Here is a 16,429-nt window from a genome sequence, read left to right as displayed (position 1 = left end):
AGCTCTGCATTCCAGGGGGGAAGCCAGGACATTGCTACAAGGCTCTGCATTCCAGGGGGGAAGCCAGGACAGTGCTACAAGGCTGTTGCTTAAGGCGCTTCACAGAAAATGTAAGATACTGAACAATCTGTGTGTAGACAGCCAGCAACGCCAAAAGACTTAAAATACATTGTGCATATAATGGGATATTCTCCATTCGATTACCCGACTCAGTCAGACTAATAGTACATTCCACACTCCTTTTGAAAAATCACATACTAACGGAAGAAAAGAGGACATAAAGCTCTTACCTGCATCCAGCAATTGGAGCCCACAATATTGGATCCAAAAACTATGCTTCATACCTGACATGACGGAATAAATTAAGTTGGCCCTACGCAAATTAGCATGTGTACACAAATATTACTGGCTTTGTGGAAGATGATAAGAGGGTGTTAAGGGGACTTAATCCTCACTGCATGGAGGCCAAGAGAAGGTACAAAAAACGTAACCTATGGCTGGGGCCACGTGGCCTAGACTTCGTACAATGTACAACAAAGTTAATGAAGGGCAACACTTCTGCCAATGTTTTCATGTAGGTATGAAGTAAATTCTTTGAAGCAGCAAGACCTTCAGTCTTCAGTAGTGTTGGCGATTCGAAGTTCCAAAGCCAGATATTGTGTTTGTCATCCTCTCCATTGATATTATCAGCCCCTTACCAATCTCTATAGTAGCCTCCAACTTCTTCTCCTCAAGTGCAAACCTTTGCTCTGCCAGTTTTACTTTCCTTTCATCCAATAGCAAGCGGCGCTCCGCTAGATCTGACGGAGCATCAATTGTGGCACTTGAAGACTTGCTTCGCGAGCGTGGAGTGTCCAAAACCGTCTCTTTTGAAGGATGATAGCTTCCACGGGGTCTGCCCCTTGACCTTGGGAGCCCCTCATCCTCGTTTGCTTCCAGGGCAAGAATTACCTTCTTTGTTGCATCAGGAGTTTGCTGCTTGACGCGTGGACTTTTCCGTTTTGGTTCAGGAGATGGTGGTAGAATCTCAATAGCTTGGGATATGCCATCGTCCAGGGTTGCTGTCGCACTCTGAGACTGCTCCTTTTGTACCTTTGAAGCTGCTTCAACTCGGGAAGACTTTCGCTTTCCTGCCGACATGGGAGTAAGCTCATTCACTCCAAGACTGACATCTTGGACTAAAGAGCTTGAGCTTTGCAGAGTCCCAAGGGGGGTTGCGCCTGCAATGTTCCATAACAAGATACAATTGGATAGCTGAAGTGATTTATACAAATCATCATATACATGTACCATGCATTCCTGGTGAGATAACAAGAGAACTTCATGCATAATATCATAACTGAACCTGAAACATTGCTTTGTGCAAGCTTGTGTTCGCCTGTATGTTTGGACACAGTTCTCGCGCTAAAATCAACAAATCCATTTGCATTGAATGTCGATACATTGGATGCTACTTTAGCTACACTCTGAGGTTGAGAGCTTGCAGCAGTTTCAAAAGATTGACGAGGTGACACTGATCCATCTGTCTCATCGTGGCCCCTATAGATACTCTGAGACACCTTTTGAGACAGATTCAGATCCAGAGGTGTTTCACTTATACTTGGAGGCACCCTTATCAACTGTGGCTGTGCTGAGGATAATCCTGAGGATGGTGAATTCACTTGATGTGCCATTTGGTAGATATAAATAGAAGTCCTGTAAAAGAATGGCCTTAGCTTTTACCAAAACGTGTCTCTCTCTCTCTCTCTCTCTCTCTCTCTCTCTCTCTCTCTCTCTCTCCTGGAAATACATGGCAAGCAGTGTGCCACGCAATAGAGCAGGTACAACACGCAGGTGGTGTAGATCAGTGTGGCGTGCAGGTACAGCAGTGATCTTCACGTGCGTATAGTAGAGCTCGAGTGCAGGCTTCGTTACAACAGAGCTTATCGTTACGACCCCCTCTCTCTCTCTCTGGGAATTATCGCACTATCATGATTGGACACACATTGGTGTGGTTGTGCGCATCCATTCTTGAGCAGCAGCTGAGTAGATGGGCAGGGAGGGAGGGAATGCGTGCAGCTGGGCAGGCAGGGCTCAGGAGAGGTTTTTCTACTCTTGACCATATCTTGACACTCAGGGCCATCATCTAGGAGGGCAGATCCCATGGGAGACGGATCTATTGTAGCTTTGTGGACTTCCACAAAGCATTTGACACAGTACCCAGAGCTAGATTGATGCACAAATTACAGTACCCACAGAGCTCATTTGGGGGATCATGGCATTGTACAGATCAGTGGTAGGGCATGTACGCACCTCAGAGGGTCTATCTACACCGGTTCACTCCACTATTGGGGTGAAGCAGGGATGCCCACTCTCTCCTACTCTATTTGGTATGTATGTGGATGAGGTTTCTGACTACATTGAGAGAGATGGTGATACAGATGCACCGCTGGCAGGGACATGGATTCCGCTATTGTTATATGCTGATGATATTGTGTTGATCTCCGACTCTCTGGAGGGGATGCAACGTCACTTGGATGCTTTGCATACGTTTGCCCATGAAAGTGGTTTGTCTGTCAACCTTGGTAAAACCAAGGTCGTGGTATTTAATACCACCCCACAGTGGATCAGGAGGTCAGCTCCCGCATTCACATACGGCCAAGAGACAGTGGAGTATACAGATGCTTACACTTACCCTTGGAGTGGTTTTTAGTGGACCAGCATTTTCATTGAGGAGAGCAGCAGAGACTAGATTGACCAGAGCCCATTCGGCATTGCGTAGATTGGAGAGGATGTGTTCACAGGTTCAGTTTCAGAAGCCTCGGACGAAGCTCTAGCTCTTGACACTTTGGTGGCTTCTGCATTCCTCTATGGAGCTGAGATACGGGGGCCTTCATTGGATCATCACGGGAGGACAGGTCGCACTGATGGATGGGGGGACATGGAGAAGCCTCTGGTCTCTATGATCTCGCGGCTCATTAGAGCCAAGGCTTCAGTACCACGTGCCATTATCCGAGCAAAGCTAGCCGCCCCCCCCCACTAGTGATTAAGGCGCTCACCAGATCTGTCTCCTTCATACACCGCATGTGGGAACTTCCCATAGACAGATACGCCCGCCTTGCACTTGAGTCCTCTCAACAGTTAGCCATGCAGGAAGATACAACATGTTGGTATGGGGAGATGACATCATGGTTTCAGGCGCATGGGTTCAGCATATAGACAGATTGCCCCCCTTCCAGTACTCATTGGATGGACCCTCTCTGACTCTTACACAATCCGAGATCACCAGGCTCATCCGCCAGTACCTGACTCAGCTAGACACCAAGAGGACATGGATACAGCCAGCACAGGAGCTGGGCACAAAGATGGCTTTCTACAGAGAGCATCTTCTCCAACTTACGGCGGACGGTTTTGTGACGAGGCCCAGATACATGGACACCCACTTGTCTCATGGGATACGGTGTGCTATTGGCCAGATACGCACATCTTCACACCAGCTGCGGATCGAGACTGGGAGATACAACAGAGTACTAACAGAGGCCAGGACATGCCCCCTGTGTGACATGGAGCCTGAGACAGAGTTGCACTACACATGCCATTGCCCCGTCTACTACGAGATACGAGGCCGCTTCTACTGCTTGTTCAGAGAGGGCTTTGGACCACTCTCCAAAGTCATGAGGTACGAGGATCAGAGATGCCTGGGTTTGTTTCTGCTCGAGCTCCGCAGACATAGAGAGAACCTGATGAGAGGAGAGGCCAGCCAGTCTCAGAGACACATCACAGACTTCTTTAGAGCAGACACTGGAGGAGCTACCACCACAGCAAAGCTTGTCGCCTCACACCAGAGGCACACTGATCGACCGAGCGACTGAGCTAGGGAGATCCAGACGCCCACGACTGCGGAGGACTACACAGATCGACGGAGGCTACATCAAAGGATTCGGATCACTTTGGCCACAAGTGAGAAATCCATGCTGAACACCTATTCTGCTGAGTAGAAAGCAAACTGCAAGCCACACTACATGGGAAGCTGAGCATGACCAAAGACAGTGGGCAGGTGACTCAAGTTGTCGCAAAGGACAGCGAGTACATAACGGATCAAGACCCATAGTAGCTAGCCAAGTCCCAACTGGTAGTTACTAGTCCCGCATGAGCAATCATCCACATGAAAAAGGAAATACGACGAGCCACATGTAAATCCCAGATGGCGGACCAAAACTGCTGCAGATAGGCAAGGGAGAGGCCTGAATGTAACCAGAAACGCATACGAGTGGGCTGCTGTGGTTGCTCTCTCATCAATGCTAACCTTCCAATCCTGACAGTGTACTCAAAGAAGGATACAGGTGCACCTGTGGGGTCTGAGTGAGGCCAATGCCACTCTCCTGGGTCCCAATAAAGCTGAGATAGGGCACGACCCTCCCACACCCAAGGCCTCCAAAGTGCAGCATCAACGGAAGCAAAACGGGGGTCAACACAACGACGCTTCCCGCGTGAGCCAACTACTCGTATGGCCTCCCATCGAGCGTCGAGGGAGATAAGTAGTGGAGAAGTGGCAGCATATGTCAATCTAGCATGAATCCCCTGAGAGTTGTCAGTATCAACTGTGAACAGCATGGTGTCCAAACGAGCTAATAAGAGAGTGCTCTGATCAAAGAGGCCTTCCCAGCCACAATGAGGGGGCATCTGAACCGTGCCTCGCATGACTGCATCCCACTATGAAGGAACGGCTGAATCAATCTCAAGCAGTCTGTCATAATGTTTTGCCACAAAATTGGCATCCAGCATACGTGTCTCATGAAACAACTGCATAGAGGCAGCAGGGCCAGTGTCCCAAGCAGCCCAATCAATGTGAGTCCTCTCTCCAAGCTGACGGGGTGGATTAACCGAAGAATCAAGAACTGTAGCATTCCAAATGAGAGGCTGGCGCTCAATCTCCTCACGACATGAGGGAAGTGAGCGTACGATAGCCCATCGCATGGAAACCCAAATCTGAAGGAGCGATCGGAGAAAGGGTGAGAGGGTGGAAGTGGACAAGGGGGCATCCGTAAAGAGAAAACTATACCCTGAATGCCAAGTATGACCGTCTCTAGTGCCGAGTCGTGGAGTCACTGTGCAAAGAGCGGCCTGAAGAAGCATCTTCCAAGGTTCTTGGCCGGGAAAAAGACCCCGAACAATAAGCTTGGTAAGAAGTGCGCGGCTCTGTAACTCTGGATCAATAATGCCAAGGCCTCCCTCTGACCTAGGACGAATGATCGTGGACCAGCGAACTCGAGCACGAGTATCAATAGTCCCATCTGTGCCACTCCATAAAAAGTTCCTCACTAGTCGGCGGAGCTGAGCTATCACATCGGAATGTAACATCCAACAAGAGGCCATATACCATACTGTAGCCAGAATGACCTGGTTGGCGACCAACGCACGGCCAGCCAACGACAAATGACGTGAAGACCAATGGCATAGCTTCCTGCGAATAGACTGTAGTACCGGTGCAAACTGCTGCTGTGAGGAAACATCAAATCCAACTTGAAAGCCCAGATATCTGCATGTCTGACCCGGCTGCAGCCATGTGAAACCATCAGCTACCCCCCAAGTAGGTATGTCATCACTGCCAACCAATAACCCATAGGATTTATGCCAGTTAATGCGTGTGCCACTGGCAATGCAAAAAACCTGTAGGGCCTCCCACATTGCGTCAAGAGCGGGTAGCAAATAGCACAACATGAGCATAGTGTCATCAACAAACTCTTGATCGATAAGGTCTGGAGCTGTAGGTACTAGCATGGTCAAGCCACGAAATGCATGACGCTAAGCACGAAGAAAGTCAGACATAGTCTCTCCCACAAACAAATACAGATATGCTACTAAAGGACAGCCCTGACGGACAGATCGAGAAAGCTCAAAACTGCGATTGACACGGCCACCAATAGTAATAGCACTGCTGGCAATTCTGAAGAGAGCGGAAATGCCTGAAATCCATCTCAAAGGGAAACCCATCCTGGCTAAAGATCCTTCGAGAAAGTCCCAGTCAACACGATCGTACGCTTTCTCGAAGTCAAGGATGAAAAAAGCGAGAGGTTCAGAAGATGATCTGGCCTACTCTACTGCCTCATAAAAAGTGAAGATATTATCCAGGATGCATTGATCCATGACAAAGCCTGTCTGAGAAGTATGAATAATATCTGGTAAGAACTGCTGCAAGCGATGGCTGATCAGTAATGCTAATATCTTATAGACTGAAGGGAGTAGGGTAATAGGTCTCCACTGTCAGAGCTGAGTGGTGTCACCCCCCTTCGAAATAAGAGATATGAGACCTGAACAAAGAGCCGGATGCATATATTCTGATATAAAGATGTCCTGACAACTGCGAAGCAGTGGTATATGCAATACATCCCAATATGTCAAAAAGAAGGCTCTAGTGAGGCCATCCTCTCCTGGACAGGAGGATGGATCAAGACTCTCTATAGCAACATGGAGCTCTGTAAGTGTGAAGGGTGCCAACAAGATCTCTGCCATAGTGTCTGTACAACGATGTCGAGTGTGCTACCAGATCTGCTCACGGGCAAGTAAAACCTCAGGAGTGCATACATCAGCAGTGAACACTGTCTCAAAATAATCTGCAGACATATCAAGAATAACATAAGGATGCATATGTAGTATCCCCTGAGCATCGCACAAAGTCCGCAGAGTGGTGCCAGGAGGGCGTTCTTTATGCGCCGCGAAGAAGTCTTTATTCATTCTATTAGCTTTAGCTATCCAATGAGACACTGAAGCATGATGCGTGAACTCAGACCTAGCCTCCTGTACGCGACGAATCTCTTTTGTGAGCTCTCTCTGTCTAGCAGCGAGATAAGCATCCTAAGGCCACTCCTCAAGCAAGCGCTGAGTGGAACCAAGAGGGATGTGAAGATCAGACTCGCGTACTCTCAACTGACGATGAATAATAGCAGTCTGATCACGGCAGTAAATACTAGACTGAGAAATGCAATGAGCAAGAAACTCTCCAGGGGGTCCACAATAAGAAGCATCCGTGGACCATAAGTCACGAATCTGCTGCTGCAATACTTGAGTGGTGAGAACACTGTCAGGGATGCGACAGCCTCGCCTCTGTGCAGAGGATCTAGTGAAGGAGATAACCAATGATGTGGGAAAATGATATGAGAGGCTGGTCCCTCTCTAAATAGTAGTAAATCCGCCTAGAGCTGCTGCCCAAGGGCCAATGTAAAAACGATCAAGTCGCTCTAATAATCTCCCCTGCTGTCGCTGAAACCCCCAAGAGTAGTGAAGTGTAGCAAGGTGATGACCAAAAGAGGGTATGTGCCAGGCATCAACACCTTGAATAGCTAGAAGAAATCGATCCCAAGCTGGCTGTTCATAGGGAGAAACGGATGATAGAACGGGAGGTGTGGTGGCTCGCCAATCAGAGTCACTCTCAACGTTGTTGAAGTCACCTCCAACAACCCAAGAGTCTATAGCATAAGGTAGAGCTGTACCCGCAATGGTCCTTCTGAGTCACTGCACATCTCAGCCCGATGAGTGCCCCAGAAAAGAGGGCAAGAGCTGAGAAAACTGCGTGGAACGTAAGTATGAGCTGCTGAGAGAGGTGGAGGAGGGAGAGTAAGGGCAAGAGGAAGAGGAGGAGGAGGGAGAGGTAGTAGCGGTGAATGATCCATCTGCATGGGAACAGGGACCTCGGGAAGAGGGGAAGGAGCGGGTGGGGGAACTGCAGGTGAAGGAGGAGCAGGTAGCAGAGGTAAGTGATCCTGTGGCAAAGAAGAAGAATGGCGAGGAGATGCAGGGGGCAAGGGGGTGGTGGAAACTTGAGAGGGAGCAGAAGAGGTAACACTGGGGTTTGGCTGTGTTGTTGGTTGCTGACGAGGACGGAAGGAATGATTACGACCCACTGTCTACCATGCTGCCTCAGTGGGAGCTGAAGCAAAGGGAGGAACAGGGAGGGTCGGAGCTCGAGGAACGCTTGTAGGCTGCTGAGGTGCTTTACTAGTAGAAGGAGGAACCGGCTGTTGACGCTGACCACGTGGCTGAGCATGACTGCCACGAGCCGGCTGTCGTTGCCGCCGATGGCGTGGCAATCTCGCGCCAAGTGTCCCATCTCGTGATAGCGTAAGCACTGTCCTGGGCGGCCAGTGACTACCATTCGGAGAGAGTAGTCGCGATCGCGCACAGCCACAGTAACTGTATCTGGTAATGAAGAATCCCCAAACACCAAAACCTAAATGCGAGGTGGGCCAGATGAGAAGATGCAGGATCCTGGAACTACTGTGCCAAAATGAGCAGCAATCATTTGAAGGAGATGTTCATCAATAAAATGGAGAGGCATATCCGGGAAAGAGAGCGTCATAGGGAATCTGGGAATAAGGTGTCGACTGTCAAACTCCTCAGTGGAAAACTCGGGATACCACCTCGTCAAGTAAATCATCCTGCGATCAGAGAGTATCGGGGAGCGAGCCAGGAGAGCTGAGGCAATGGCGGGATCTGAAAGACGTACCATGAAGATGCCCCTGCCAAGGAATGTAAGCTCTGAGATCCGCCCCTGTGTAGTGCCCAATGCAGTTTGACACCAATCTCGTATAGAAGATCGAGGAGGAGACTGTCCAATCATCCGGCAAACCAAGGCATGCTGAGCCAAGTGTTGTACTTTAGAGTCAATGCGTGTCAACAGGTCGCCAGTGCAGTCCACGCGACAGGCAAGTGGTGATGGAGCGCCGTGTGTAGCACTCGAGACCGGCAAAGCCGCCATGAAGAATGGGCAAGACTGGCAAACGGTAGAAGCAAGACTCGAAGTGAAGCTGGGACTTACTCTCTCTCTCTCTCTCTCTCTCTCTCTCTCTCTCTCTCTCTCTCTCTCTCTCTCTCTCTCTCTCTCTCTCTCTCTCGCTCGATTTGTTACACCCTCATATCTGCATACATTGCGCCTCATTGGAGAGGTTTTTCTGCTTCGAAGGGGACCCAAATCTCTTCAGGTGGAGCTCGCATTTTCTCTTCTTTTTGGTGTGGCTTTAGCCGCCTTTTGAGCTTCATCAGGCGACGATCCAACCTTCTCAATTTACGTTGCTTATCTTCACGTTCACATTGGAGCTGGTTTAAAGATCAACAGTGAGACATGGAATGAGCTAGCTTGATTGCTTGTTTTCTTATCAGATCCAGCTGAACCAATCAACTGACCTCAGGGACGACAATATTTATGAAGCCCAAACTAAATCGAAAGCGACATTTAGGCAGAGGTTTTGAGAGAGCCCACTATCGCCATTGTTCTGTGAGAGCAGAGAAATTGTCTAGAGTCAAAGATGACTTAATATATGAGAAGGTACAGGTGATGATTAAGGCGGAGTTGAACCTTTTGAGGGGTGACATTGAAAAAGAGATGTATGCAAATGCGAAGACTTACAAAAAAGCTATGTATGCAAATATGAGGAAAGAGTTGGACAAAGAGATGCTTAATAAGTGTGAATACACATTATTGAAGGCCGAAATGCAGACTATAGTGAGGGCAGAAGTGAATGTAATGGAATGCGTGATGCAAAAAATATTAGAGGATGCACTTGCTGCTTTTGAGTCCTAGAAATAATAAATGGAAGAACACATGAATGAAAAGGATGCATTGATCGAAACACTTAAGGGAGAACTCGCAGCTTGTAAAAATACCCCCGCAAAGGAGGGAGAAAATCAACCCTCAATGATAAAGGAGCTCGAAAGCATTAAGGAGCATGTGAAAACTCTACGTGAAGAGGAAGAGCAGAAGGCACGAACAACCTCTTCATGGGCGGAGCACCTATTTAAAACACAAGAGAAGGTAGATAAAGCTGAAAAGTGGATCGAGGACGCAAAGATAAGATGCAAGAAGCCACACCGACATCCACTATCATCAATGTGACGAATGAGGAGGAGCAAAAGTGGAAGACTAGAGCCCTTTGTGTGCGTGTTACAGGTCTTAAAGACACTGGGAAAGTAGAAGAGGAAGTGAAAGAACTCTTGAACCGCATGGGCCTTTCTTAACCCACACACAAAGGGGCTTGGAGAGTGGGAAAGAAGGGAAGTGATGAGAAAGGAAGTTCCAAGGAAAGAGCACTCATTATACGTTCCCCTACGTTGGAAGCTAGGAAGGAATTCCTGAAGAAGAGACAACAATCGAGCAAACTGGGATATTTCTGGGTGATGGCCTCACTCTAACACAAGTAAGAGCTGATGCCAGAGATCAAGGCAGCAAGGGAGAAAGGGAAAGTTGCTTTCTACAGGAGAGGGAGAGTGGTGGTTTTAAAAAGACGCACCGCATGACGGTGCAAGACCTATGCCACCAACCTTAAAATGGAAGCATGGAATTGTAATGGATCAATGAAGCTAGATGTAGGCGCATTTGAGGATAGCTTCAAGGGAAGAGACATTATTTTTTACTCGGAGACGCTTCAAACTCCTAGTGGCACATTACCTAGAGTGACGGAATACCATCAGGAGACTACATAGATAGGATGTTAGATCAACGCAAAGAGGACGTGGGTCAGGAGGTGTGGCAATCCTATTCAAGGAGGAGCTTCAGCCCCTCATTTGTAATGTTCAGAGAGATGAGCAGGCCAGATTTATGTGGGTTAGAGTGAGAGCAGAGACAAGGAGGCCACTCCACATTGCAATATGCTATTTTGCCCCCAGCACATCTCAATATGCATCGCCCAAGGAGCAGTCAGCCTACATGATATTGGATGAGGACATACGGGAGTTCTCTAGGGATGGAGATGCCATTCTTCTGGGAGACTTTAATGCCAAGATGGGCCAATCTCAGACAGCTTTCTACGATACCTCAGGGAAAATGTTGAGAGAATTGGATGTCAATGATATAGGATTGGACAAGTGTTTGCAGGATGAGGAGCACAGTGGATATGGGGTAGACATGGGGACTACACATGGACTGGCCATCTTTGAATGGCCTCCAAAATTTCCAGCATCGAGTGGATTCACTTGTTTTCCTCATAGACATGGAGCTAGCACAGTGGATTATGTTTTGGCTCAGTCAAATTTTATACCCTCTATTCAAGACTTCACAATCAGCGGGCCGAGGCCTATCAGGGTAGCAGTAGATCATGCCCTCCTCATGTTTACCGTCTCATTCCAGTTCAGCACACAGCTCGATTGGCACAAACTTCTATGCATACCCAATACACTTTAACTCTAGAGACTGATTCTATCTACATAGATGGTATATACAGACACTTAAGTCTTATGCACACAGGATCGAGGGAGACCTCTAGAGGAGCTCACTTTCATCTTGACAGAGACTGCAGGATGCAACAGCAGAGGCATACCCCCACATTGAGCCTGGGCAACGACGACATTCTAGGAGCATACCCCAGAATAGCTGGTATGATGAGGGAAACTCCGACTCCGACTCTAGCGAGGAGGACGCGAAGCATCGGGAGTGGAGAAGGACTTGGAAGGGCAAGAAGAACAAGAAAACTAAGAAGAGTAGATCCCACAAGAAATCTCGGAAGCATCGAAAACATTCTAAGAGTTCTAACGAGGACACCTCATCCTTTGATAGTTCTGACTCAGACGAATCAATGTATGGGAAGACTGTTTGTTGTCTCTCTCTCTCTCTCTCTCTCTCTCTCTCTCTCTCTCTCTCTCTCTCTCTCTCTCTCTCTCTCTCTCTTTCACACACACACACACACACACACACACACACACACAAAAGGGCTGGATCAGCCAACGTTTTTGCATCAGCCAGGCAAGGGATGGAATCTGGAGCTTTTCTATCGTCGCGGAGAAACCCTTCTCCACTTGTGTTTTTGCTCTCCCACATGGCGATCACCTCAAGGTTCAAGGCAGCAAGCGATGGCCTCTACAGGTCCTTTCGTCGCAGAAAACCCCCTCCCTCTACCTGCGTTTTCAGCCAGACTTGCGTTTTGCACAGATCTACTGAAATCGGCCCATAGGGCGGTAGACTTTAGCTTTCACCCGATTCTTTTATGACACAGAGAAACTTCACAAATAAACCTGTGAATGGAATTCAACACTTCAAACACACACGAGAGCGGAATCATCGCGCTACATAGTGCAAGGGAGAAGGCAAGCTTTCCCTTAAAGCTTCATCACCTGCACCAACTACTCTCACACACTCTGTAGGTCACTCAATGACTCAAAATCAGCCTCTCCTCTTGAAACGGACACCCCCTCTTCATGCAAGCTGGGAAAACTGCTCGGGAGCTGCCATGTGTCCACTTTGCCTCTTTTGAGTTAATTTCCTAGTACCCACCGACTTATAAGTGTGGCGAGGGGCTAAATGACTTTGAACTGAACCTCAACATACTTTTACTACTCGGATTCCAGTGTCGGTTAGCCCGACCAACTCATGGCGACAAGGCCTTTCCATCTGTGGGTGAAACTCTCGACCATCGGCCTTTCACACTGGCCATACAATGTCCAGCCATTTGCAACTCCTAAAAGAGGGTCCCAAACATTAAATAAAAATCTTAGGAAAGAAACAACTAAGGTTCGCAGTTGCCACGTCCTTGTGACATACCCCCTTCTTGAATCGCAAACGTCCTCGATCGTATGCCATATATACATGCCATTGATGATCTTGTGTTGTTAGCACCCTTTTATCATCGCATGTACCCGCAAGAAAGGTTATAACACATAGATACAAATGACTTAATGAGATGTTCATACTTTTGTCATTTCCATCTATTATAGAAGTGAACATTTTACTTCTAACACTTGAAGAGCGATGCACACTTCTATTACATTAAATCCATATGTACACTTGATGCGCTAGCTCTATCATTACCCCTCCTTTGCACACGTTGGGTTGGGCCATACGTGGGTTGTAACCCAAAGGCCTCAAGGTAAAGCTGCAGTACATTTGGTGACTCTGATAGTTTATGCTCTTCCATCCACTTTGCATCCATAGGTGGGTAGTTCTTGAACTTCACCAAATAGCATCTTGCAACCTGTCCCTTAACTTTTCTTTCCTTATGTGCCAAAACCTGCTCAGGAACCAAAATCTCATCAAGTTCATCAACTTCTTGCTGATCCTCCTGTGGTATACCTTCTGCCACATCACCCACAAAGGGTCTTAGAAGACTCACGTCAAACGCATTATGAATCTTCTAAGTGTCAGACAATTTTAGCCTATAAGCAACATCGTTGGTCTTATCAAACACATCAAAAGGCCCATAGTAACACATATTGAGCTTAGGAAACAACCGTTCTTTGCCCTTCATCTTCTTTAACCTTGCCTTTTCAAACCTCAATAGAACCCAATCACCTAATGAAAACACAGTTCACGTTGGTGACGATCAACGCCCCTTTTTTGCTTTGCCAAAGTCTTCTCCACGGCAGCTTTGATTTTCTTATAAATTTCATCCATGTTCTCAACATATCGATCTGCCTCAAAGATCTTGTCCTTTGTATACAAAATGGGAGGAACCTTTTTGCCACTTTCAACAATCTCAAAAGGTGCCTTGCCTGTGGACGAATGCACCGTATTGTTGTATGCATACTCAACCATAGACAAATACTGTTCCCACTTGCCCTTATTATCTGACACATACATTTCACCAAATCCAAGGCAGTAGATTTAGCCTCTTTTGATTGTCCATCAGTTTGTGGATGAAACGAAGAGGAGAACTTGAGCGTAGTGCCCATGTTCTCAAACAATCCTCTCCAAAACAAACTCGCCATGCGATGATCATGATCACTGACAATTGACTGTAGCATACCATGGTACTTAAATACATTGTACATGAACGAACGTGCTATCTGATCGGATTCTATCTTCTTCCTGACAAGAATGAAATGGGCTTGTTTGCTAAACCAACAGATAATGGTCCATATATTATCATTCCCTGTCAACGTTCTTAGAAGATCAAAGATAAAATCCATAGCAATGCTTTCCCATGGCTTATCTGGAATCAGCAATGGCTGTAACAACCTTGGTGCCTTTTGCTTGTCAAATTTAACCTTGGCAAATCACGCATGATCGCACAAAGGCATCCACATCTCTTTCGAAAGTAGGCAAATAAAAGAATGTCTCTACCACTTTCACTGTCGCCTCAATTCCACGATGCCCTCCATACGACGGGACATGACTTTCTACCATGACCTTATGTCGCAATGGCCTAGTGACACAAAGTTTGCCATGCATCATCATAAAACCGTCTTTGAGGAGGTAGTGCTCATGACGTTGTCCTTCTTGCAACTGTTCAAAAATCCTTGCAAAATCTTCATCTGTAGCATATTGTTCCTTCATGTCATCAAGCTCATGATGATAAGAAATTGACACAGCTGAAATTTGTGGCTTTCTTGATAGCGCATCAACCACAACATTCTTCTTGCCTTCCACATGCATAATCTGGAAGTGGAACATAGAAAGAATGTTTACCCATCGCATATGCTTTTCGGATAGCTTTGACTGTGTCAAGAAGTATCGCAAGGTCTGATGGTCTGTTTGGACAACAAAATCAACATTTAAGAGGTACTGCTTCCAACTAGAAAGCGCATGAATCATGGCCAAAAGCTCTTTCTTGTAGGTTTGCATAGTCTTCTCTGGCCCTTGCAAAATTCTGCTTGCATAAGCTACTACCCGTCCATCTTGCAATAGCACTGCTCGATGCTCTTGCCACACGCGTCACACTGGACCACAAATGACTTCCTAAGATCTGGTAAAACAATCACGGGATCTGAAGCCAACTTTTCCTTTAAGAGACTGAATCTCTTTTTGGGTCCATTTGAAAGTGACCTCTTTCTTTTACAAAGCGTGAAGGGGTGAAGCCATCTCTGCAAAATTCCTGATAAACCTTCTATAGTATGAGCACAATCCCAAGAAGCTTCGGACATCCTGCACAGTCTTTAAGTATGGCCATGTCTTGATCGCTTCAATCTTAGCGGGATCCATTCGAACCCCATCCTTTGACGTATATTGCCAAGAAAGTGAATCTCTTCCAAGAAGAATTCACTTTTCTTAGGATTGGCAAGCAACCTATGACTGTGCAGCTCTTCCAACACAATGGTCAAGTGATGCCTATGCTCCTCTTCATTCTTCGAATAGACTAACATGTCATCAAAGAATGTGCCAACAAACTTTTGATGCGAGCGGAAAATCCGGTCCATCATCCTATTGAACGTAGCAGGAGCATTTGTAAGACCAAATGGCATCACTAAAAACTCAAGACCAAATGTCGTCCTAAATGCAGTCTTGTGCACATCCTCTAGCCTTATACGAATCTGATGGTACCCGCTCTTAAAGTCTATCCTGCTAAAAATTGCAACACCCTCTAAACAGTCAAGAATATCATTCATCCTTGGAATAGGAAACCTGTTCTTGATGGTATTCTTATTCAATGCACGGTAGTCAATACACATGCGCCAAGAGTCATCCTTCTTCTGCACTAGGAGCACTGGGAGCAAAAAGGTAAAGAACTAGGCTGAATCAACCCCTTCTCTAAAAGCTCGTGAACCTGGCCCGTAATCTCTTTCTGCTTAGTCGCACTAACCCTGTAGGGAGGTCTGTTTGGTGGGCTACACCCTAGCACCAAATCTATCACATGGTCCTCGTGCCTCTCCGATGGCAGTTGCGACGGCAATTGTGATGCTTTTATAGGCTCTCGCACCCGACAGGAACAGCCAGTGCGGAGCTGGCTGGAATAGGGCAACCAAGTAGCGCTAGTGATGGGAAGACCTTGCGGCTGAATTTGGCGAGCAGAGAGAGAGATCGCCTAGTGTTATTTTCAGCCGTATAGCTTCAGCGCTAGTGTTTTTTTTATAACTTTTGCTTTAACTTAAGTGGGCTGCCCACTTATTAAGTGAGGGGTTAACCAGTCACTTATATTAAAAAAATGTGAACCTGGACAAAACTCCATAAAACTCAGTGAGTTGAAAATTGATGCTATGCAATCACATTCCAGGCGTCCCCAAATGCAATTCTGAGGCACAGATGCAATGGAAACACAGATTCCTTGGGGGAAAGCATTCGCTCTTCTCGAAAAATACTTAAATTATTCCGCTTTTTAGAAAAAGCTTCTCAGAACCCATCTTTATTCTTGTGCTTGCGTCTTTACGCATATTCCTTTTCCCAGTTCGGGTTTCCTACCAGACCAAAGGAATTCTCCCTTTCCGATGCTCTCGTCACCCATCACGTGACGCATCAGGAATATTCGCTTCCCGGTCTCTCCTATCGAACTAAAGGTACAACCCCTTCGCGATGCTTAATGTCACCCATCATACGACACATCAGAGTTGTCCATTCTTGATGGCTTTTAATAATGCCTGTAGATCTACAGTTCCTAACCTTACGGTTCAAGTGCACACATTTTAAATATCCTAATTTCAATAAAAAGAAATTACTAAAAAAAAAAAGAAAATAGTCCATTTAGCAACAGTTGAAGTTCATATGTCTTTGATCATAAGACTCAGTGAGAGAGGTATTTGCCTTTGGTGGAGTTTG

At 46.8% G+C, this 16,429-nt stretch overlaps 1 protein-coding gene across 4 annotated transcripts in view; it reads right to left on the bottom strand.

Annotated features, from left to right (window-relative positions):
- Window positions 1–318: 318 nt before the first annotated feature.
- LOC147464515 (uncharacterized) overlaps window positions 319–16,429 on the bottom strand; it is a 40,388-nt gene continuing 24,277 nt past the window's right edge. For all 4 annotated transcript variants that reach the window (XM_086515357.1, XM_086515350.1, XM_086515343.1 and 1 more), the window contains 2 exons: window positions 1,346–1,695; window positions 319–1,220 (listed from right to left, as the gene is read on the bottom strand). In XM_086515357.1, coding sequence (XP_086371483.1) covers window positions 619–1,220; window positions 1,346–1,673 — 930 coding nt within the window. In that variant the 5' untranslated portion in view covers window positions 1,674–1,695 and the 3' untranslated portion in view covers window positions 319–618. The remainder of the gene's footprint in view (window positions 1,221–1,345; window positions 1,696–16,429) is intronic.

This window comes from Adiantum capillus-veneris, chromosome 1 (assembly GCF_014529385.1).
Source record: "Adiantum capillus-veneris isolate H3 chromosome 1, ASM1452938v2, whole genome shotgun sequence".
Taxonomy (NCBI): domain Eukaryota; kingdom Viridiplantae; phylum Streptophyta; class Polypodiopsida; order Polypodiales; family Pteridaceae; genus Adiantum; species Adiantum capillus-veneris.
The sequence above is the reverse complement of the archived record's forward strand: the minus strand, read 5'-3'. Positions and strand labels throughout refer to the sequence as shown.